Genomic DNA, 24903 nt, shown 5'->3' with positions numbered 1-24903 from the left:
AACTGAAAGAGTGTGGTCCGGCTAAAGAGCGGTGTGGCCTAACATCCCTAAAATGCCTTCTGAAACCAAAACAACCAATAGTTGGCATAAAGATAGCTGAAAGTGTCTATGCACCAAATTTATAATCTAAATGTAGCCATTGTAACATCTTTACGTCTAGACAACCTATCCTAGTTTATGTAAACTGAGATTAGTAAATCTACCCAGTGCATTCAGCTTTCAAATTTGCCAAGTCCAAGAGCAAATATTTGCTTCTCATGTGACATAAAAGACAGAGACACTCCCAGCTTCTCGGTACATGGCTCACACATGTTCCTTGAAGAAATTCCACAGCAATGGCCAACAGAGAATCTTCTCTGGAACATAATTAATTCCATCTCTATCTCTTTTTTTTATCCTTTTAAATTATGAGTTCTTTGACTGGGATTATAAATCCTCTCCAACTTTAATACATTTTACCGGGCATCCAACATAGGGCTCATGCACACGACCGTATGGGTCTTTCAGTGGTTTGCTGGCCGTTTTTAACGGATCCATTTTTCCATTTGTTGTTTCAGTAGTTTTTTCCGTTGTTCCGTTCCGTTTTTCCGTATGGCATATACAGTATACAGTAATTACATAGAAAAAATTGGGCTGGGCATAACATTTCCAATAGACGGTTCCGCCAAACGGAATGGATACGGAAGATATATGGAGTACATTCAGTATTTGTTACTTTTTTTTGCGGACCCATTGACTTGAATGGAGCCACGGAAAGTGATTTGCGGGCAATAATAGGACATGTTCTATCTTTGAACGGAACGGAAAAAACGGAAATACGGAAACGGAATACACACAGAGACACTTCATTTTTTTTTTTGCTGACCCATTGAAGTGAATGGTTTAGTATAAGTAACGCATACTGAACTAAAAAAACGGCCAGTATACTGAACGCAAAAATTGTTCATGTGCATGAGCCCATAGGTTGCATAACTAGTCTGGCAGCCTTAACGCCTCAGGGTATTCAGATCTACTGTGCACTCTTAAAGTCCAGTGGATCCACTTAGCACCCACGTGACGTCCATCGACATGTCATCATCGCCACCTTCACCACCACTGACATTAGAGATCTCAGAGTAGGCAACAACAGCGGGGACCTCCCTCCTTGGGCTGGAGCAGATACATTGATAAACAGATTGATGTACATCCCGAATATGTTACCCAAACTGTTAGTTATAAGCTATCTGTATCTCTGTAGAGGGATTTGTTAGTTCAGGAAGGATTTTGATTACAGCAGCCTCTCTTATAGTGATTTGTGATAAATTATTTCGTAATGTATCCAATTTTTTGGGGAACTTCGGGGAAGCTGTCGAATCGAATTTTTCAAAACTTTGCTCTCATCTAATATTCTCTATTAAAACCACTTTTTTATTATTAAAGAAAGAAAGTAACAAAATAAATATTCCCCTGGAAAAGATTGATAATACTGGAGATAGGGCGACAGAAGGTATATCAAGATGTAGAAGGTAATGAGGGTACACCAATCTTATCTACGGCAATTACAGTATACTAGGTTGGAGTGGTACTCTAGAAGATAGCACTAGTTCAATGTCTGAATAATCATTAGTGGTCAAAATACAGTCTTACGATTTCCTAAACGGAATTTTAAGTGCACAGGTCCTCTGCCTGCAAAATCTATTTCTATTGTGGACCACGTTCTGCACTGCTGGCTTGGGTAGATATACAGGCTTGGACTGGCCCACCGGGGAGGCTAGGAATTCCTCGGTGGGCCCCTGCACCCTAAGTGAACCTTCACGTTTGAAAGGTCACTCTCGCTTTCCTTGAGCTGCAGGCACTCAATACCCAGATTGAGATGGTCAATGAGCTGTGTGGATGGGCCCTCCTCCTGTCTTCATGGGCCCCGCCGCCTGAACATATCCATGATCCCCTGCTGCAAGCCATGCTGCCCCAAGCTGTAGTACAGGCGGTCCTTTCTTACTGAATAGGAAGGCTGATAAAGCGGAGGAGAGCCTGTGAGTACTTTTAACTGACAGGGGTTCCTCCAGTCAGCACTCCTTGTCAGTGAGCTAATGAGCTTATATCCACATGTTCTGATTTTGACAAAAATCTCGGCAAAATGCAACGTTTTTTGCCGCGCTTTTTGTGACAATCAGAACACGTGGATATAAGCTCACTGACAGAAAGTGCTGGCGGGGCGAACCCCTGTTAATTATAAGTACTCACAGGCTCTCTTCCGCTTTAACAGTTTTCCTATTCAGTATGGAAGGACTGCTGACACCACTGTGGAGCCCTGCCGCTATGAGAGGAGGACCAACAGGATGCTCCAGCCACAATACACATGTCAGAGAGGGCATCTATAAATCTATACTGTCCAGTGTGTAGAGCAGTGTTAAAGGGTGCCTTCATATGTAAAAATGTGTGTAAAACGTGCCTTCTTGTGTAAAAGTGTGCCTGCCTGTGAAGTGTGTTAGGGCTAGTGCTCACAACACACACTGCGCAGCCAAGAACTGCAGCAACGCAAAGCTACATTGCAACTGATGAAAGTGAATGGGGTTGTGACTCGTCAGTCACCCCATTCACTTAAAGCCTCTTGCACGCGACTGTATGGCTTTTTCAGTATTTTGTGGTCCGCCAAAAATGGATCCACAAAAAATACGGATGACGTCCGTGTGTATTCCGTTTTTTGCGGAATGGAACAGCTGGCCCCTGATATAACAGTACTATCCTTGTCCGTTATGCGGACAATAATAGGACATGCTCTATTATATTTATTTTTGGGGCAATGGCAGGAACATGAATGAGATAATAAAATAAACTCAACCCCATCTCAATCCGTATGCCTCCCCCAACCCCCAATAAAGACACTGACACTGCTTTTCTGGATTAATTTGGCCACAGCAGCCGATTTATTACAAACATACATATAATATTATAATAAAAATTACCTCATAAATGCCAACCAAAAACACATTAACCTGTATGTCCCTTCTCTGTATGACCTCGAAGTCCTAAAACCCAAAACAACCGTGCCGAGATGAGCCGACTTACCCCCAGCCGTTGACCACTAGCTCGGAGGCACCCCTGATAGCTCACCCTAACAGTTCCGCCACATCCGCCCAACAATCCTGGGAGTCCAGCCCCACCTGTAGGGCCCTCCCATCCTCCTTACCATCGAATCACACCCTAACTCTCCCACCGCCACAAACGCACAGGCTTGATCCCCCTCAAGCCCGTGCGTCCCTCCACACCTGCACCGCAATCTCTATGCCCTCCTGTATTGCCAAGCTCCACATATCCAAACCCAGGGCGTTGAGGTGCACCCCGTCACTACGCCAGAACCCCCCAATACCCCCCTCCAGATCCCGATGCCGCACCACTAACCCCCCATTCCTCACCATTAACCTCCCAATAGCCCTATTGACTTTCACTCGGGCCTTGTTTAAACCCTCCACTGAGCGGGCTCCCCGCCAAACCGTTCTCGGTACGATGTCCGACCATACCGTTATCATCCCCGGGTACAACGCCCATAACCGCAACAAATCAAATTTAACGTCTCTCACCAACTCCCTAAAGGACCTAGCCCCCAAATCATCCCCCCCCCTACATGTAGAACCAAAACATCAGGGGCCCTGTCCTGCCTAACAAATCTGTTAAACTCCGGAAGAACCCCATTCCACATCATCCCCGCCTGCCAATCCACCTTACCACTGCCACTTCACAAGCCAAACCAAGTTGTAAACCATCCGGCATAACCGCAGCCCTGGCAGCTTCCCACCACACATATGAATGACCCAACAGCCATACCAGCGCTGGGTCCGAACCGGCAACGATAAAGGAAACGAAAGAAAACAAGAAGCAACCATGCCACCACTGCTGACCACATTTCCCCAATTTTCCACCTCTCACCAAATCACCCCTTCTGGCCTTACATATGACCTAAATCGTACCGATTCCCACCTACCTATTGTTTTTATGACGTCGTCGCCTAACCCCCATCTAGCTGCCTCCGTCGCCGCCCCAATTCTAAACGAGTGGCTGGAAAACCCTAACTCCCCCACGCCCAACTCGGCCAAACACCGCCTAAAAACCGCCGAAAACTGAAATCGAGAAAGAAAGGAACCATCCTTATGAACCAATAACGGGATGAACCCGTCTCACACCCTGCCCCCGATGAAATCCCACACGCAACACAGCGGGCACATTAAACAATCCGGGATATCAAACAAAACAACCCGCCGCCCTTTTCCTTCCATGTCAGTCTTTGATCGCCTAATCACAAATTCAACCCTATCAGGCAAAACATCAACGTCATCCCTAAACAGCCCCCTTTTTCTATCCACTGTCGGGCTAACCAATTCGCCTAGCCGCAATGCCCCAAAAAACGCCAGCAAAAAAGCCAGTCTAAACAACTTGCCTTCCCCAACTGACCTGCACACCTTACCCAACTGCTCCCCCAGCTTAATCAACAATGTAAACGACACAGGCCGGCGGGAGTCTACCCCGCCTTTTCCCGATGCCAACCTTTCATGGCCCACGCTACTAGAAACAATTTTGTCACATCCCTTAAATTCCTAAGCCGAAAACCAAAAACTAGCCCTGCCAAGCAACTATTCATCCTAGAAACGGACTAACCCTCATCCCTGCAATGCCCAATAAACAACAACATAGGTATTTCTAAATCCTCGTCGTCCACACCCAATCTCCCTTTCCACTGTTCCCAACACTCCCAAGCCCTCGAATACCTTTCCCACATACCAGGTGCCAACGATGACTGGATAAGGCTCGCTACTGCTACTCCAGAACGTTCCACAGCGAGGCTGGACATTCTACCCCCACCTCCGCCGCGCCCGGAGCTAGCTGACAAAACCGGTCCCACTGTGAACGAGAGAGAGCATCAGCAATACAGTTGTCAACCCCAGGCACATGCACAGCCACCACCCAGGCATTAAGTACCAAACACTCCAGCACTAACTTCTGCAACAACCGAATCACCAATGGCGCTGCTGCGTCTGAAAACAACTCAAAATCCACCGCATCCACCACCTCCCCTATAAACAACGACCGACCGTTATACTTATCTAAAAACGAACCCCAAACCGCTAGATCAGCCTTCAACTCCCGGCCCAACCTGATGAAATGATCCGGAGCCCGGACCCCTGATGTTGCCCCAGCCAACTGCCTACAAAAAATCCCATTGGCATGATCCTGCATGCGAAGTTCAGCTTACCAAGGAGTGACTGAAGTTCCCTAAGCTTTATTTTTTCCAACCACCCCGCCCTGGCCACCTCCCTTCTCAAATCCTCCAACTTATCCGATGGCAGCCTACACTCCATTCGCTCCGAGTCAATCACGATCCCCAAGAAACTCAATTCAGTTGTAGGCCCCATCGTCTTTCCCCCCGCCAACGGAACCCCGAACTGCCCAAACAACCCGCATAACGTGTTTAACAAAACTGAACAAACCCGCAAACTTGCTGGGCCCACGCAAAGGAAGTCATCCAAGTAATGGATGACGGAGTTACAACCCGACACATCCCTAACCGCCCATTCCAAAAATGAACTAAAGGTCTCGAAATACGCGCACGACAGGGAGTAACCCATCGGTAAACAATGGTCTACAAAAATTCCCCCCTTCCAAAAACACCCCAGCAAATGCAAACTATCCGGATGCACCGGCAGCAGACGGAACGCTGCTTCAATATCCGTCTTTGCCATAAGCGCCCCCTTTCCGAACTGCTTCACCCATGCCACTGCAGCGTCAAATGACGTATAAACCACAGAACACAAAGCCGGGTCTATGCTATCATTGACCGACGTTCCCCTAGGGAAGGACAGGTGGTGAATCAGACGGAATTTATTGGGCTCCTTCTTCGGGACCACCCCCAGCGGAGACGCACGTCCGCTAGCGGCGGCACCGAAAAAGGGCCGGCCATCCTGCCTAGCTTAACCTCCTTCATCAACTTATCCGTAACGACCCCCGGGTGCTCCAACGCCGAGCGCAATTTCTTTTTAACTAAACGAGCGCCGGACTGAACAAACGGTATCTGAGAACCCGACGCAAACCCTTCCTCCAACAAAACCGCCTATCTGGTTACCTATCAAGGTAAGGCCGCATCCTTCCCAGCCGCACTGGCGTCTCCCCTTTACCAAAACCGTCTGCCGCTCTCTGCTTACCTCCCCTAAAACATCGCGAGGCTCCGCGTGACCAGCCGCAAGTGGAGCATTCGTGCTTAAACTTGCACTTTGCCCCAAAATTGCAACTCCCCTCGTTAAAAAGGAAGCACAGCCCTTTTGCGGATGCCACTGCAAATCCGGACTGCCCCCCACTACTAGATTCCCCCCGAAAGGACTGCCCTGCCCAAACCGGCGCCGTCACCTTCAACCACAAGGCAATATCCCTGTGGTCCCGCCTGAACTGCTCGTCATAACGCAGCCACGCAATACCCCCATACACCCTATACGCCTCCCCTATTGCATCAAGATAACAAAAAAGCGCGGAGCAGCACTCCGGCTCCTTTTCCCCAATGACACTTGCCAAAATCGTGAGCGATTGTAACCAGTTGGCAAACGTTCGCGGAAATAACCGGAGTCTCCGTCTCTCTTCCTCCTCCTTCTTGCCCTCATCTCGCTTTGCCCTATCCAAATTAAATTTTGGATAGGGAAAAAATATCCACATACTCCCTTTCCATATTTTCTCCTTCAACTCATGTTTCAAATGGGTGCCCAACGGTCCCTCAAAACAGACGTACACTTCACCTTTAGCCCTGTCATCTAACCTCGCCACTTCTCCCTCCCCAGACCCCCCCGCTCGCGGTTGCACCTATACCGTACTTGCCTGCGCATCCGGAGCCCCTGGGCTCCGCCGACTCCTCGGATTCCTCCCACGTCCGTGGGGGTGCAGGGAGGCACTGAAAGCTGTCCACCGGTGTGAAGGGTCCTTGGTGGGGCTCAGTTTTCAGCGCTTAGCCTGAGGGGACGCCATTTCCGGGCTGGGGCGAGCCGGCGGCCTGGCCCGCCGCGGCCGGGACACCACAGGCAGAGGCATAGCTGGAACCTCCGCCTCCCCTTGCAGCAGCTCCTGTACTCGATCCTGCAGCCACCCTTCTCCTCGCTCCGCTGCCACCCTCCGCAACTCTGGGATAATCGCCTCCTTGTCAGCCACCGGTAAGTCAGGTCCTGGCGCCTGTCTAACAAAATGGCCCCTAACCGACTGCTGCCCCACACTTTTAACCCCTCGGACACCCCCACTCAATTAAACACATTAATCCCTGTTCTGGGGGGTCTCACTATCCACCCCCCCCCGTCATGGTTGCTTCCCCTAAAGTCTCCCGCCCCCCAGTCCGGCTCTACTTTCAATAAAAAAGCTATATAATGATAGCGGTTTTACTATTTAAAAAGTTATGTGTCCTGGAATTCTGTGTAAAATTGCTGTGTCATAAAGGCCTAACAATGGACTAGCAATATTTGCATGCAACTGTAGGGTGGGCCCCCAAAGTCACTTCCACTGGTGGACCCTAGGGTTCCCAGTCCGACACTGTCGCTATATGTAAGGTATACAGGTGTGAAGTCACTATTGGGAGCACTGATTTAAAGTATAGTGCATTTGTAAGCAGTGGTCAAATAAGAACAGTATCTTAGCAAAGACCAGGAGCCGTCAGAATAAGTGATTTACAGCCAGCGACCAGGAGCATGGTTTTGACATGCTGACTACGTTGTCACTACCCACAGAAAACCTCCTGGAATCTCCTATAACTAATCGATGTTTGGTATTATTAAAGGGGTTGTTTCACTTCAGCAAATGGTATTTATACTTTTAGAGAAAGTTATTACGAGGCACTTACTAATGTATTGTGATTGCCCATATTGCTTCCTTGCTTGCATGATTCATTTGTCCATTGCATTATACACTGCTCGTTTCCAGAGGTTACGACCACCCTGCAATCCAGCGGCGGTGGTCGTGCTTGCACACTATAGGAAAAGGATATTTTAATTGATGACCTCCTGGTCTTTGCTGAGACATTGTTCCATTTTACCCACTGCTTAAAAATACACTATACTTTGAGACAACGTTCCCAATAGTGACTTCCCACCTGTATACATTACATATAGCTACCCAAGCCAGTAGAGCAGAACCTGGTTCAGAATACAAATAGATTTTGCTGGTAGAGGTCCTGTGCACCTGATATTCCGTTTAGGAAATTGTAAGGCTACTTTCACAGTAGCGTTTCTATTTTCTGGTATTGAGATCCATTATAGGGGCTCAATACCAGAAAAAAACGCTTCCGTTTTGTCCCCATTTATTGTCAAAGGTGACAAAACGGAACTGAACAGAACGGAATGCTCCAAAAAGCATTCCATTCTGTTTAGTTGCGTTCCCATACCGGAGAGCTAACCGCAGCAAGCCGTGATTTTCTTTCAGTCATGGGATGCAGAGCAAGACGGATCCATCATGAAAATAGAAAACGGATCCGTCCCCCATTGACTTTCAATGGTGTTCATGATGGATCCGTCTTGGCGATGTTAAAGATAACACAACCAGATCAGTTCATAACGGATGCAGATGGTTGTATTATCAGTACCGGAAGCGTTTTTGCTGAGCCCTGCCGGATCCAGCAGAAACTCTAGTGGGAAAGTAGCCTAAGACTGTTTTGACCACATGATTATACAAAAATTAATCTAGCGCTATCTCCTAGAATACGACTCCAGCCTAGTACTCTGTAATTGCCATCCAGATAAAATAGGAATGCTTTCAATGCCTTCTACATCTTGATATACAGTACCTTCCGTCGCCCTATCTCCAGTTATTTTTAATACTTTCTAGGGAAATATTTCTCGGCCTTTACTTTCTGCTTACCATCTTTCTAAATACAATAAAAGTGAGGTTTTAATAGAGAATATCCTGATCTACAATTTAGTGGCGTGGAATGTGGGAAATCATGCCGCTTGTTAAAAGTAATTAATTATGTACACATGTCTAACCACACTATAGGGCCTGTATTGTATCTGAGACATCAAAGGCGATAACCTTTCTGGTGCTGCCCCCCCACCCCCCCCCCCAAGCCAGAGATGTGGGGTCCCTTGAATACAATATTACCGTTTACACTGAACTTTACAAAGGCTCACATTTATGAAATTGTTAAAAGCAGTTTATGAAATGATTGCTTTCTTTCGACTGGAAGTATCTTGCCTTATATAACAGATGCTGTGCCTTATGTAACCAGTGATATTTGCGCGCGTGTTATTTTATCTTAGGAACTCAACTAAGTCGCCTTTATCAACTTTTGGCAGCTGGAACAAATAACTCTTTCTTATAGTTTCTGTGCCAAAAATTGCTAATCCTCTCCCTCACCGGCAAACTGGTTCTCTCTCTTTTCCTCTCCTTTACTGTCCTACCTCAATCTGTCTCTATTTTATTATCTTCTTGTCTTGACCCTTGTGACACCAGTATCCAATTACCCAAAGACTTGCAAGCCTGTAATCCATTTCCCCTCCGGACACTGCACTAGACCCTCAGTAGTGAAATGTGAGGACATAAACAGAGGTTATAACCTAGTACTGGTAATGGTTAATGAGAGTGAAGTATTAAATATCGCTTACATTTTGGATAAATTGGTGGTACAATGGCTAAAAACCAGCTCACGAGCCATGAGGTCCTCTTTATGCTGAGGTGCACGGATCCAACATGGAAAATGAAACTTGATCAGCCTTCAGGATAAAATATTATTGACACTTTAAGATTTTTTTTTAAATCCACTTGAGCAACCACAAGACAAAAGCGCTTTGGTGTTTTAGATGCTTCCTGCATCCTTAATCGTATCTTTGGCAAAAGATATCCCATCATCTAGTTAAAGAAACTTTAGCCAATCAACATGTGAAGGTGTAGAGCAGGCATCCTCAAACTGCGGCCCTCCAGCTGTTGCAAAACTACAACTCCCAGCATGCCCGAACAGCCTATAGGTATCAGCCTACAGCAGGGCATTGCGGGAGTTGTAGTTTTACAAAAGCTGGAGGGCCGCAGTTTGAGGATGCCTGGTGTAGAGCATGAGGCCAACTGGTCTTTGTATATTCACAAGCCAATAAGAAGATATTAATAGTGATCTTCTGGTCAATTGACTACTATGTCATAGAGGACATGCTCATGAATGTTCACCACCTGGAAGATCCTCTATTTCAGTCATCCCACAAGCTCTATCAACTGCAACATTTTCACTGCATAAAATCCACAAGTTACAATAAAAACATCCCAGTGGTTGGACTTCAGTTAAGACTGCAAATCACATATGTTCTGCGATTCACTTAGTATGTAGTCACGTTTAAAATGTAAATAAAAGTAAAAAAGCATAATTTCTGGATAAAAAGGAAGCCTATGATGCAGAATATGAGATGATTCAGTGGAAACCCTGGTCTCGAAAGCAGCTGTGGTCTAGTGGATCCATAACAGGTAATCTGGAGGTACTATCTGCTATCTATCAGCTGTAGATATTTGGATATTTATGGTGACCATCTCTTTATAACAAAGAGCATGGCAGTCATGGGCATACCTACCAAAGTGGTAGACCATGTAGCTACTGTGAGGCCTATGGATAGAGGATGCCCAGACCAGGTTGGTGGGTTCTGAATGTGAAGGGTGTAGTTTTAGACCCTGTACTGTCCACACCGGGTTAAGAGAAGGAGAGGCCAAACCGAGTATAGTAGAACTGAAGACTTTACAGGAGAACCTTTTCAGTAAGTAGTTGCAGTACAGACGTCTTAGTATAGTCTCTTTACACAAGTAGTAAGAAGAGGAACACATGCAGACTGGTAGCTTAACAATGTCAGTATCCTATAGATTTTGGTAACGTATCTCATCCACAATAAGAGCACTCCTCATGTTTCTATACTTTTAAATACATAAAGGGAATCAACAAGGTAAAAGAGGAGAGAATATTTAAAAGAAGAAAAACTGCTACAAGAGGACATAGTTTTAAATTACAGGGGCAAAGGTTTAAAAGTAATATCAGGACGTATTACTTTACTGAGAGAGTAGTGGACGCATGGAATAGCCTTCCTGCAGAAGTGGTAGCTGCAAATACAGTGGAGGAGTTTAAGCATGCATGGGATAGGCATAAGGCCATCCTTCATATAAGATAGGGCCAGGGGCTATCCATAGTATTCAGTATATTGGGCCAAATGGTTCTTATCTGCCGACACATTCTATGTTTCTATTATCCGCTAGTGCACAATATATAGTCCCTTATGCACAGTAACACAGTACTCAATTTTAGGGTCGATTTACACGTGCTTAGTGTATTGCGGATCCGGAATACACCGGGCCGGCACCCCCCATAGAACTGCCTATTCTTGTCCGCAATTGCGGACAAGAATAGGACATATTCTATTTTTTGCTGAGCTTCGGCCCAGAAGTTCAGGGCCGCACCACGGAAATGCAGATGCGGACAGCACACTGTGTTCTGTCCACATCTTTTCTGTCCCCACCCTGTCCCCATATAGAATGAAAGGGTCCGCACCAGTTCCGCAAAATTGCGGAACGAATGCGGACCCATTTGCGGGCTTGTGAATGAACCCTTAGGGTGTCTCGCTGGTGTTCTCTTTGCAAAGGGTGTCTCTACTGCAGCAATGCTTTTTAAGTGTGCAACTTGCTACAAACCATTTTCTATCTCTATTGTTTTGGCAATCTACACTCCATTGAACAATGCTCCTCTTCTCCGAGCCTGAAACAAAACTCAGTCATTGTTATTGGAATCACACCCTTATTTTGTCGGCCCACTTTGCTCTCTGCCACACTTTTGCAGACTGCCCACTTCCAGGAAGTGACATCATCCAGGATTCTTCTTCTTTTAGTATGTGCAAAGAGATATCTCCCAAGAAAGTTAACCTTAGAAAATGGCCAATAAGTCTCCATGTCATGAAGTACTTCCAGTAAGTCTCTATACAGGACTGGCCTCTTTAACCACTTCAACCCCGCTAGCTGAAACCCCCTTAATGACCAGGCCACTTTTTACACTTCTGCACTACACTACTTTCACCGTTTATCGCTCGGTCATGCAACTTACCACCCAAATTAATTTTACCTCCTTTTCTTCTCACTAATAGAGCTTTCATTTGGTGGTATTTCATTGCTGCTGACATTTTTACTTTTTTTGTTATTAATCGAAATTTAACTATTTTTTTGCAAAAAAATGACATTTTTCACTTTCAGTTGTAAAATTTTGCAAAAAAAACGACATCCATATATACATTTTTCGCTAAATGTATTGTTCTACATGTCTTTGATAACAAAAAATGTTTGGGTAAAAAAAAATGGTTTGGGTAAAAGTTATAGCGTTTACAAACTATGGTACAAAAATGTGAATTTCCGCTTTTTGAAGCAGCTCTGACTTTCTAAGCACCTGTCATGTTTCCTGAGGTTCTACAATGCCCACACAGTGGAAAAACCCCACAAATGACCCCATTTCGGAAAGTAGACACCCTAAGGTATTCACTGATGGACATAGTGAGTTCATAGAATTTTTTATTTTTTGTCACAAGTTAGCGGAAAATGATGATTTTTTTTTCTTACAAATTCTCATATTCCACTAACTTGTGACAAAAAATAAAAACTTCCATGAACTCACTATGCCCATCACAAAATACCTTGGGTGTCTTCTTTCCAAAATGGGGTCACTTGTGCGGTAGTTATACAGCGTGAGAAGTAGTTTGAAATCAAAATCTGTAAAAAATGACCGGTGAAATCCGAAAGGTGCTCTTTGGAATGTGGGCCCCTTTGCCCACCTAGGCTGCAAAAAAGTGTCACACATCTGGTATCGCCGTACTCAGGAGAAGTTGGGGAATGTGTTTTAGGGTGTCATTTTACATATACCCATGCTGGGTGAGAGAAATATCTTGGCAAAAGACAACTTTTCCCATTTTTTTATACAAAGTTGGCATTTGACCAAGATATTTATCTCACCCAGCATGGGTATATGTAAAATGACACCCCAAAACACATTCCCCAACTTCTCCTGAGTACGGCGATACCACATGTGTGACACTTTTTTGCAGCCTAGATGCACAAAGCGGCCCAAATTCCTTTTAGGAGGGCATTTTTAGACATTTGGATCCCAGACTTCTTCTCACGCTTTCGGGCCCCTAAAATGCCAGGGCAGTATAAATACCCCACATGTGACCCCATTTTGGAAAGAAGACACCCCAAGGTATTCAATGAGGGGCCTGGCGAGTTCATTGAAATTTTTTTTTTTTTGGCACGAGTTAGCGGAAATTGATTTTCTTTTTATTTTCTCACAAAGTCTCCCTTTCCGCTAACTTGGGACAAAAATTTCAATCTTTCATGGACTCAATATGCCCCTCGTGGAATACCTTGGGGTGTCTTCTTTCCGAAATGGGGTCACATGTGGGGTATTTATACTGCCCTGGCATTTTAGGGGCCCTAAAGCGTGAGAAGAAGTCTGGAATATAAATGTCAAAAAAAATACGCATTTGTATTTATCTATCTATATGCGTGATCACCCCCTGTCATTGATAACCCCCCTGTAAGGCTCCATTCAGACGTCCGTATGCGTTTTGCGGATCCGATCCATGTATCCGTGGATCCGTAAAAATCATACGGACGTCTGAATGGAGCCTTACAGGGGGGTGATCAATGACAGGGGGGTGATCAATGACAGGGGGGTGATCAGGGAGTCTATATGGGGTGATCAGGGGTTCATAAGGGGTTAATAAGTGACAGGGGGGGTGTAGTGTAGTGTAGTGGTGTTTGGTGCTACTTTACACAGCTGCCTGTGTCCTCTGGTGGTCGATCCAAACAAAAGGGACCACCAGAGGACCAGGTAGCAGGTATATTAGACGCTGTTATCAAAACAGCGTCTAATATACCTGTTAGGGGTTAAAAAAATCGCATCTCCAGCCTGCCAGCGAACGATCGCCGCTGGCAGGCTGGAGATCCACTCGCTTACCTTCCGATCCTGTGAACGTGCGCGCCTGTGTGCGTGCGTTCACAAAAAATCTCGGCTCGCGCGAGATGACGCGTATATGCGTCGCTGAGCGCAGAGCTGCCGCCTCCGGACCGCGATCCTGCGTTAGGTGGTCCGGAGGCGGTTAAGGAGAGTCAGCACCCTACCAAAGCCACTTCCAAGGCATCGCACTGAGCCAGCAAGAATCCTACTTTATACTGATGGGGGCAAGCACTTCGAAACAGCTCTCTGTGGATAGATGGATGGCTTGGCTATATTCCCTTGCCAAATCCCAAGACTTGTAAGTGGTTGGAGCTGGGGAGATGGTTCTCTTGATTGGAAGATACCTCTTTGCCTGTTCGTTTACAGTGGAGCATTGCCAGTAAATCTCCATATAGGAAGCTTTTTTTAAGGAGATTTATCACCCTGCCTAAGCCATTTCAATATGTAAAAGTAATTGTAAAGTTTCACCACTAGATGGCCGCAGAGTAACAGTAATTACATTAGTATGCAAAACACCTATTATCTTGCAGGGGAGAAATTACCATAATTTAACGTATACTCCTTACATGGCAACCTACCCCAATTTACAGGTCCTGCAAACATTATAGAAAGAAAGATGGGGGTCCTCCTTTCTCAGGTGGTTAGGGATGTTTTTTGCTTTAACCAGGACAAGAAGGAAGACCCTTATCTCTATGTAGACTCCTGAGGGCAGCTACGTTTGAATACAATTCCCTGTAGCTGCCATTGGAGCCAGTTGAAACTACTGCTAGCCTTCTATTAAGGTGGCCCTTCTATATAATATTATTGTACCTGGGTGTTGTGGAGATAATGGGGAACCTCTTTACTAATTCTGCATATGAATTTCTGTTCACAGGATGGATTTATACTCGGTCACTACAGTCCTCTTGACATTTATCATAGCCAGCGTGTTGGCTAAGTATATAAAGATATTATTGGAGAGGTCAAACCTGCCTCCTGGACCAATGCCTCTTCCCATCATCGGTACTCTTCATAAGATTAGTTTCACCAATATTGTGAAGTCCATTAGGAATGTGAGTATAGCAAATATAGCATGTGTGTGGATAACTAGAAATAAAGGCATCACTTGTGTAATGTTGAAAGCCGAAGTGGGGTTGTCTCACTACTATTATGTAGACAAAGCTAATACCAGGCACTTACTAATGTATAGTGAGTGTCCATACTGCCACCTTGATTAATTTTTCCATCACATTATATGCTGCTTGTGCAATGGGCGCCTCCCCCTAGGGCCCTCTATGTAATGTGACCCAGGTATAGGAATGTCCAGCGGTATAGCGCGGCCTATAATGTCTCTTATTGTGTGTCACGGTGCTCCTACCTGGATACTGCTGGATCTGAGGCTTTGGCTCCGAAGCAATAAATAGGGGGGAATAATGGAGGAATTTGAAAAAAAAAGAATGAGTCCAGACCTTGTATGTAGTTGAATAGCAGCTTTACTTGAATAAATGTTCATCAAAAACAATTTTCAAACTTTGGTAATTAATTTGTAAGCATGCACTCTACTCATTCAGTCGCATTAGAAAACGGAATATTTTAATCAAATATAAATATAAAAAATATGAATGCAATAAAAAATCTGATGACTCCCATTAATTCAACAAGGTAGTATCACAGCATACATGATTACATATAAAACTTGGATAAAACTCATATAAAGCAAAAGAAGATGAAATATATAAAGCAAAAAATATAGCAAAAAATAAAAAATAATGTAGCATCGGATAACAATTGATACTCTGATTGACGGTTATTTCTATTGTCCCATGATTCTATCTGAAGCACTAGTTCATATGTCACATGATTAATCCATTCTTATTGACCAAAACTCAAAACAGTCAAAAAAAATCATAAATATAAGTGTTTAAAAGAAAAAATTGACGTGCATATAATAAAGTCCCAATTTGGTCCAAAGATATGGTGTAAATAGCGTGACTTAATAAATTGTGATTAACAGCTCATCCTCAGTATTTCATAATACGTAAGCAGAAATACAGGAAAAAAACACGGCACTCCAACTTCTCAAATCAGATCCGTGTTTATTTTTCACCCAGCGTGCTAGGATCCATAGAGGCTAGGATCCTCTAGAACATAAGGCCAATATTTCTTTATGCTATAAACCAGCGGCTCACCCTGTGTGCTGTGTGGATAGGGTGCTCACCCCTCGGTCCACCCAGACCGCACAAAGGATAAAGAATTTGTATAAAAAGATGAGGGGCACTCCGTATAAGGGAACGATATTGGATAATATTAATTTAATGTCATCAACATTATCATACATAAAACTATATTCATTGCACATAAAAATCCATAGAACTAAGATACATAAAAGATATATAAAATTTTTTTTTAAAAAACAGCAGCACTAAGTCCTGAGAGGCTAATGGTTACAGAGTTCATCAAGCGTCAGAAAATTCATCAAGCATCAAGCATTGGTCAGCCTGCAATCCATATACTCCAACCTGCAATTGGTCCCATATAGTGTAAAATTCCAATATATCCAGAAGACGGAATGAGATATCACACTGACCGATTTAGAATGTCCAGCTATAAGCAATAAATCTTTTATGTCCCGACAGAGAAGGTCTTCCGCTACAAAAGGTAAGTAGTAGCCGGATCTCTTACCTCTGTATCAGCTCCGCTCACATGGAGACTCGAGGTCGCAGCCGAGTGCAGCGACGTGGCGTCCCACGTGGTATAGAGTCAGACGTGACGTCTCACGTGACTCACCAGCTGAAGTTATCGTAGCTTCTTTCTTCAGCGCTTCACAAGCAGCGCCTCTATAGCGGACTGTCTATGCAGCACAAATCCCGACCGATGTGATCACTTGTCAGTCACTCGTAGTATCCGGGAAAAAAGGAGGCTCACTGTGGGACAGTGAGCCTCCTTTTTTCCCGGATACTACGAGTGACTGACAAGTGATCACATCGGTCGGGATTTGTGCTGCATAGACAGTCCGCTATAGAGGCGCTGCTTGTGAAGCGCTGAAGAAAGAAGCTACGATAACTTCAGCTGGTGAGTCACGTGAGACGTCACGTCTGACTCTATACCACGTGGGACGCCACGTCGCTGCACTCGGCTGCGACCTCGAGTCTCCATGTGAGCGGAGCTGATACAGAGGTAAGAGATCCGGCTACTACTTACCTTTTGTAGCGGAAGACCTTCTCTGTCGGGACATAAAAGATTTATTGCTTATAGCTGGACATTCTAAATCGGTCAGTGTGATATCTCATTCCGTCTTCTGGATATATTGGAATTTTACACTATATGGGACCAATTGCAGGTTGGAGTATATGGATTGCAGGCTGACCAATGCTTGATGCTTGATGAATTTTCTGACGCTTGATGAACTCTGTAACCATTAGCCTCTCAGGACTTAGTGCTGCTGTTTTTTAAAAAAAAAATTTATATATCTTTTATGTATCTTAGTTCTATGGATTTTTATGTGCAATGAATATAGTTTTATGTATGATAATGTTGATGACATTAAATTAATATTATCCAATATCGTTCCCTTATACGGAGTGCCCCTCATCTTTTTATACAAATTCAATATTTCTTTATAATTACCTCTATTTTTTAATATTGATTATTAAATGGAAGTATTATCCGTAAAGTATTGCCTTTATTTTCTTTATCTTCCTTTTTATTAAAAAAGGTGTTTCTATCCATCTTCCTAACGAACTCTAAAAAAAGGATAGCGGAACATATTAATAATATAAGAAAAGGCTTTGAACAACACTCCTTGTCAAAGCACTTCAAAGAACAACACAATAAAGATCCATCGACACTTATTTTTGCAGCTCTAGAAAAAGTCAAGAAACAATGGAAGGGAGGAAATCACACATGGTGGGAATCGAGAAGAATCTTTGAATTCAATACATTGTTACCCAACGGACTCAATGCAGAGATGGAGCTGTTCGGGTTTCTGTAGATCCGGGGTGGGCGCCCTTCATGGACAAGAAATCGAGGTCAGGCTGTGTTACCAACACCTCGATCTCTCCTCCATGGGAGGCCCCCACCCCTATCCATCTGTAGATAGTGGGAGCAACTCTTTTATATCCAACACTTGAAACAAGAAGTGGGAACATTAAGGCTAGGTCTACACGACGACCGATAGGGCACAACTACACTGCTACATTTGTAGAGCAACATTTTGTTGCACCAATGTCGTGCGACAATTTTTATAATGGCAGTCTATGTTGTCGCACTGCAACATGCAACATGCTGCGACTGCGACTCAACAATTGCAGAAAAATCCATCTCGAATAGATTTTCTGCGACTGTTGCGCTGCAGTCGCAGTATGTTGCATGTTTTAGTAGGACACCATAGACTGCCATTATAAAAATTGTCGTGTGACATTAGTGCAACAAAATGTCGCGCGACAAATGTCGTCGTGTAGACGTAGCCTAAGTTATATACAAATATTTTGACATGATGAAATAACATTAAGCACAAAAATAAGGATATACATACAAGCAAAACATTCTTCAATTAACACCTTTATGTATCTGTGGAGAGTGGGAATGGTTCTAATCTATTTTTACACTTGAAATAAGAAGTGGAAATATTAAATTACATACAAATACTCTGGAACGATGAAATGACACTAAGGACAAACATAAGAATTGTTTATAAACAAAACGCACAAAAAATGCATCAAAAACGCATAAGCTCATTTTTTTTATGCTAAAATTATTGTGCAAGTGATTACGTCTAAACAATTAAATATGAAAATCATGACTTAAGAGAAACTTTTCTAGTGATACTCAAATGATCTTCTAATAAATAGACATACACTATTGGATTGGGACGTTCTTTAATGTATTGGAAAAGTCATAGGAGGCAATTCATTATGTAACAACTATATATATATATATATATATATATATATATATATACACTCACCTAAAGAATTATTAGGAACACCGTACTAATACGGTGTTGGACCCCTTTTGCCTTCAGAACTGCCTCAATTCTACGTGGCATTAATTCAACAAGGTGCTGATAGCATTCTTTAGAAATGTTGGCCCATATTGATAGGATAGCATCTTGCAGTTGATGGAGATTTGAGGGATGCACATCCAGGGCACGAAGCTCCCGTTCCACCACATCCCAAAGATGCTCTATTGGGTTGAGATCTGGTGACTGTGAGGCCATTTTAGTACAGTGAACTCATTGTCATGTTCAAGAAACCAATTTGAAATGATTCGAGCTTTGTGACATGGTGCATTATCCTGCTGGAAGTAGCCATCAGAGGATGGGTACATGGTGGTCATGAAGGGATGGACATGGTCAGAAACAATGCTCAGGTAGCCCGTGGCATTTAAACGATGGCCAATTGGCACTAAGGGGCCTAAAGTGTGCCCAGAAAACATCCCCCACACCATTACACCACCACCACCGGCCTGCACAGTGGTAACAAGGCATGATGGATACATGTTCTCATTCTGTTTACACCAAATTCGGACTCTACCATTTGAATGTCTCAACAGAAATCGAGACTCATCAGACCAGGCAACATTTTTCCAGTCTTCAACAGTCCAATTTTGGTGAGCTCGTGAAAATTGTAGCCTCTTTTTCCCATTTGTAGTGGAGATGAGTGGTACCCGGTGGGGTCTTCTGCTGTTGTAGCCCACCTTTCTTTCCCATTCTGACATTCAGTTTGGAGTTCAGGAGATTGTCTTGACCAGGACCACAACCCTACATGCATTGAAGCAACTGCCATGTGATTGGTTGACTAGATAATCGCATTAATGAGAAATAGAACAGGTGTTCCTAATAATTCTTTAGGTGAGTGTATATATATATCTATATAGAACAAATTTGTTCACACCGGGTATCCGCTGTGTATAGGGTTCCCACCCCAGTCGTAATACAATAAAAATCACAGCAGTAGGAGATTTTCTTTGATTGCGATTTATTTTGTGCTGATTACATGCGACATTTACGTGTAAACACGTAAATGTTGCATGTAATCAGCGCAAAATAAATCGCAATCAAAGAAAATCTCCTACTGCTGTGATTTTTATTTTATATATATATATATATATATATATATATATATATCTACATCTCTATTCTCATACATTTTATTATATATTTTTAATATATCTTCTAAATATGTTTATATTTATCTTTGTAAGGGCTCACTCAGACGGCTGTATGCTGTACGCAAAAAATGCGGATCAGTTTTTTTGCGGATTAGATGCTGTTCCATTCACTTCTTTGAGGCCCTTTTCTTCCATTGCACGGCTCAGCAAAAAAAATTCAACAGGACACGCTCTATTGAAGTCTATGGATCAGCAAAAAATCTGTTTTTTTTGCGGACATGCTGAACTGTCTGCACAAAAATGGATCCGCATTTTTGCGGACAGCATACAGCCGTCTGAATGAGCCCTTACTCTGAAGCTAAAGAGAGTGAAAGTACCAAACAAAAAAACTCGGGACACAATATTAATTTTGAGGCACTTTTTTATTGATAATATATCACAGAACCAACAGACACTAAATGAACAATATACCTGTAACTGATGAAATACACAGATTATGAAATACTGAGGATGAACTGTTAATCACCATTTATTAAAGGGAACCTGTCATCAACGCTGTGCTGCCCATACTATCGGCAGAATAAAGTAGACACAGGTGAGATGATTTCAGCGTCTGTCATTTATAAGTTAAAAGTAAGTGGTTGCCGAGAACCAACATCACAATCATTGCAGACTGGGCCTGGAAAAGAGTCCCGGCCACCTGAGAAGAGTCCTGGTTATTCATGAATCCCTGCTCTCCTGCCCACCTGCTGATGACTGACAGTCTAATACCTAGTTCTCTCCCTTTCTGTCTAGGAGATAACGGCCAATCATCAGCAGATAGACAGGAGAGCAGGAGATTATGAATAACCAGGACTCTTCTCAGGTAGATTTGACTCTTTTCCAGGCCTGGGCTGCAATGATTATGATGCTGGTTCTCGGCAACCACTTACTTTTAGCTCATGAGTGACACACCGCCGGAATCAGCATTTGTGTCACTATTGTATGCTGCCCTCAGGGAGGTCACCGAAAAGTTAATGACAGGTTCCCTTTAAGTCACATTATTTACACCATATCTTTGGACCAAATTGGGACTTTATTATATGCATGTCATTTTTTCTTTTACAGTAAACACTTCTTTTTATGAATTTTTTTGGACTGTTTTGAGTTTTGGACAATAAGAATGGATTAATCATGTGACATATGAACTTGTGCTTCAGATAGAATTATAGGACAATAGAATTAACCGTCAATCAGAGTATCAATTGTTATCCTATGCTACATTATTTTTTATTTTTTGCTTTATATATTTCATCTTGTTTTGCTTTCTATGAGTTTTATCCAAGTTTTATATGTAATCATGTATGCAGTGATATTACTTTGTTGAATTAATGGGAGTGATCTGATTGTGGTATTTATTTATGATTAGTATATTTTTAATTGGATCCATATTTTTTATATTTTTTTATATTTATATTTGATTAAAATATTCAGTTTTCTAATGCGACTCTGAATGAGTAGAGTGCATGTTTACAAATTAATTACCAATATATACGATTGAAGCTTTTCGGTGAGGCTTTAACATAGCACCTTAAATCCAGACATCAAAATAGGTGAGCCACCACAGACACTATAATCTTCAAACTTTGTCTTGGTCCCAGCAGGCTATAGCATTAAAACTGGCAGGCAAACTCGTCTCTGCTACATCTGTTGCTTTCTCGCTCTGCTATACTTACAGGCTGACTGTATAACTTTGCTTTCTTCTGGATGCTGCACTTTCTTTCTTTGGTCTGTCTCTAGATTGGCCCAGGGAACTTCCCTCCTGGCTCCTGAGGCTCTAAGCTTTGGCCTCCATGGCCAGCAGAGCTGAAGGTGCTCTGGTTGGCTTGGTTGGGGACGTGCAGAAGAGACGTGCCCTCCACACCTGTGTCCTAGCAGGGGGTAAGCTAGACTAAGGAAAACTAGTCCCCACCCTTTCTGCAGGAAGTAGGACTCACCCAGTAGGAGGGGAGGGGGTTAGGATGGAATAGAAAGCTCCATTCTACCTAACTGTAGCTCTGCCATAGTTGCTGGCACCTGCTGGTGAACCAGGCACATAACATGAAATAAACAGCTGCAAACATCATTAGAAATTCACATTATGGTGAACCTGGAATAAAATGCACAGGTGACATACAGGTTAGATCAATAGAGATAGTAGCAGGGTGCAGAAGTGGTAACATCACTCTGGGGTGTTACACTTGTTTCCATGGTTTCATCCACCCTGCAATTAAACAGTGGTGGTCGCGTGCTTGCACACTATAGGAAAAGGCACCGGCCTCTCTGGTGTTTTTGCACTGTAAAGGTGGCTGTAACCGCTTAAAATGAGAAGTGTATAATGTGATGGAAAAATAAATCTAGCTAGCAAAGGAGACAATATGGATATTAACAATACATTATAAAGTGACTTGTATTAAAGGGGTTTTCTCAGGCTTATATACTGATGACCTATCCTCTGGATAGGTCACGAGTATGTCATTGGTGGGGTTCTAACACCCAGAACCCCTGCAGATCAGCTGCTTGAGAACGCAGGGTCGCTCGCAGTAGTGCCGCGTCCCTCTCTTAGCTTTTTCTAGGCCGTGTGACTTCACATTCATGGCCAAAGTGCCACTCAGTCCCATATAAGTAACCAGGGCTGAGCAAGATACCAAACACAGTCACTATACAATGTACGCGCTCTGTTTAGTGAGCAGGGAGAAGGCTGCAGCGCGCACAGGAACGCCTATGCATTCTAAAACAGCTAATTAGTGGAGGTCATGGATACTGATGTACTATCCAGGAAACACACAATCGTTATGTGAGATGGGGAAACAGCTCAAATCAAGTTAAATGATCTGGACTGACATTCTGCTGTTTGGCCACAAGATGCTGTGTTTTCCTAAACACAGCTAACAGACTGCATATTTTCCATATTCATGAGAGGTGGAGTTACAAAGCCTGTAGGAGAAAGGAAGCAGCCATCTTAGAGGAAGCTGAGACTGAGGAACTGTGTGAGCAGAATATCCATCGACATCCAGGTGTTGGAGCATCCCTCAGTGACCAGAACTGCAGTTAAGTAAAGCTGAGTGTGTCCAAAACCCTGATCCTGTCCAGAGGAACGAGTATTGCTAATGTAACACCCCGGAATTGTGTTACTACACGCCTCTACCCAGCTACTATCTCCTAAGAGCCTTTATAATGTCATCAGATATGATTTTGCTCATGTCCTCCAGAAATGTGCATATAAACCTATGTTAAATTCAATTGTTCATGTAATTTACCTTGCCTGGTTACCAATAGGTGGCAGCAGCACATTGGCAGAGACGGTTTAGTATATCTGAGCATGGGTGGAGAAGGAAGTTGGAGTCAGTGTGACAGCCACCCCTGTTGGGGAAGGCTGTGTGATAGTGTCCAGGAGCTCCCCTGCATAGGGAAGACAGCAAGGGCTAGTCTCAGCTGACACTTGGCCATATACCCAGTCTGAGCACCTTCAACTCAGCTGGAAGAACAAAGCAGAAAACCACAGACAAACTCCAGTGTTCCAGGAAGAAAACATCCCCTGAGAATCCATCTAAGAGATAAGTCCAGAGACCTAGGAGAAGCTATTTCCTCCTCAGCTAGTCTGTCCCCCCCACATTTAAAACAGAAGTACTCATTCCTGCCAATCCTTGCCAAAACCTGCTGGGACCAAGAGACCAAAGCTGTATACTTCTTAGATGCAAGTTATTTCAAGTAAAGCAATGTTTGAACTTCATCTAAAGGTCTGGACATCATTTACTCTGCAAAATTCCTCTATCACTCCTACTATCACTAAACTCAAATTTATTGAAAGTGAGCCAGGAGCCAGGAGTCCAGCTGTACACAGATAGGAGACACCGTGACATAACTACCACAACCCTACAGAGACATTATAGGCCATTACACCACTCTGGCATTCCTAATCTGGGATGTGCTTTATAACACCTTGGAAGGGCCCTGGGATAGTACCCTGCGCATGCTGCAATTGGCATCATGACAAATACAGAACATTAACAACCCGTATCCTGGCCATTGCACTTCTAGGAACACTGACGATAGCTGAGGAGCAAACATAAACTGCGGTACTGCATGCTTGTTGGAGAGGCATTTGTTCGGTTCACAGTCGCCAGCGGATTCAGAGCAGACTGTGTCGGTAAGACTGATCGTGCATGCACCTCATCACAGTGTTGGCGACTAGAACCCTAGAGACCGAGACCAATCCTGTAGTTAGTTAGATAGGATTTCTATTTGTGTCAGTGTTGCTCCACAATTTAAAGTGACATTTCACACTGGAGAGCTGATAAACTTCCCCACAAACTCAAGCCAGGCTGGCATTTTGGCTCAGAAGGAATACTCGGGCGGGAGGGGAGAATACTGTAGAGCACTTTAAGTTTGTAAGCTGTTGTCTGCACTGCAGGCTAGCCCGTACCACACACCCAAACAGTTGTTCTTGATTTTTTTTAGGGTAATAACAGGTAAGGCATGGCTGTTTAATTGTGTCTGCCAGTAGGTAAATTACTGCACTATCCTCCGGCATCCGTTGAAGAGTGCCGCGTGGTGCAGCACAAGGGTCTCAGCCTTTGGGCTGGGTGTATGTAAATCGATGTTTAAGAAAAATACTGTTTTGGAAAAAGCGGGTGTTGTGGTTGTTTTCCTCGTTGTGACTTCGCTGTATCCTGGGGAGCCCAGCAAGGTGGAGGCCGTCCAGAAGTGGGCCCAGCTGCAAACACTACGAGAGGTGCGGGCATTCGTGGGACTGGCCGGCTACTACAGGAGGTTTATACCCAAATTTGCTCATTTGGTGGGCTTGTTAAACAAGTTATCAAGGGGCACTGCGGGGGGCCCAA

At 43.8% G+C, this 24903-nt stretch overlaps 1 protein-coding gene across 2 annotated transcripts in view; it reads left to right on the top strand.

Moving 5' to 3' along the window:
- Positions 1 to 24903, top strand: part of LOC122924139 (cytochrome P450 2F2-like) — a 64734-nt gene that overhangs the window by 15807 nt on the left and 24024 nt on the right. For both annotated transcript variants that reach the window (XM_044275069.1, XM_044275070.1), the window contains exon 3: positions 14826 to 15003. In XM_044275069.1, coding sequence (XP_044131004.1) covers positions 14827 to 15003 — 177 coding nt within the window. In that variant the 5' untranslated portion in view covers position 14826. The remainder of the gene's footprint in view (positions 1 to 14825; positions 15004 to 24903) is intronic.

This window comes from Bufo gargarizans, unplaced genomic scaffold (genome assembly GCF_014858855.1).
Source record: "Bufo gargarizans isolate SCDJY-AF-19 unplaced genomic scaffold, ASM1485885v1 original_scaffold_845_pilon, whole genome shotgun sequence".
NCBI lineage: Eukaryota > Metazoa > Chordata > Amphibia > Anura > Bufonidae > Bufo > Bufo gargarizans.
Note: the sequence above shows the minus strand (reverse complement) of the source record. Positions and strands in the feature narration are given on the sequence as shown.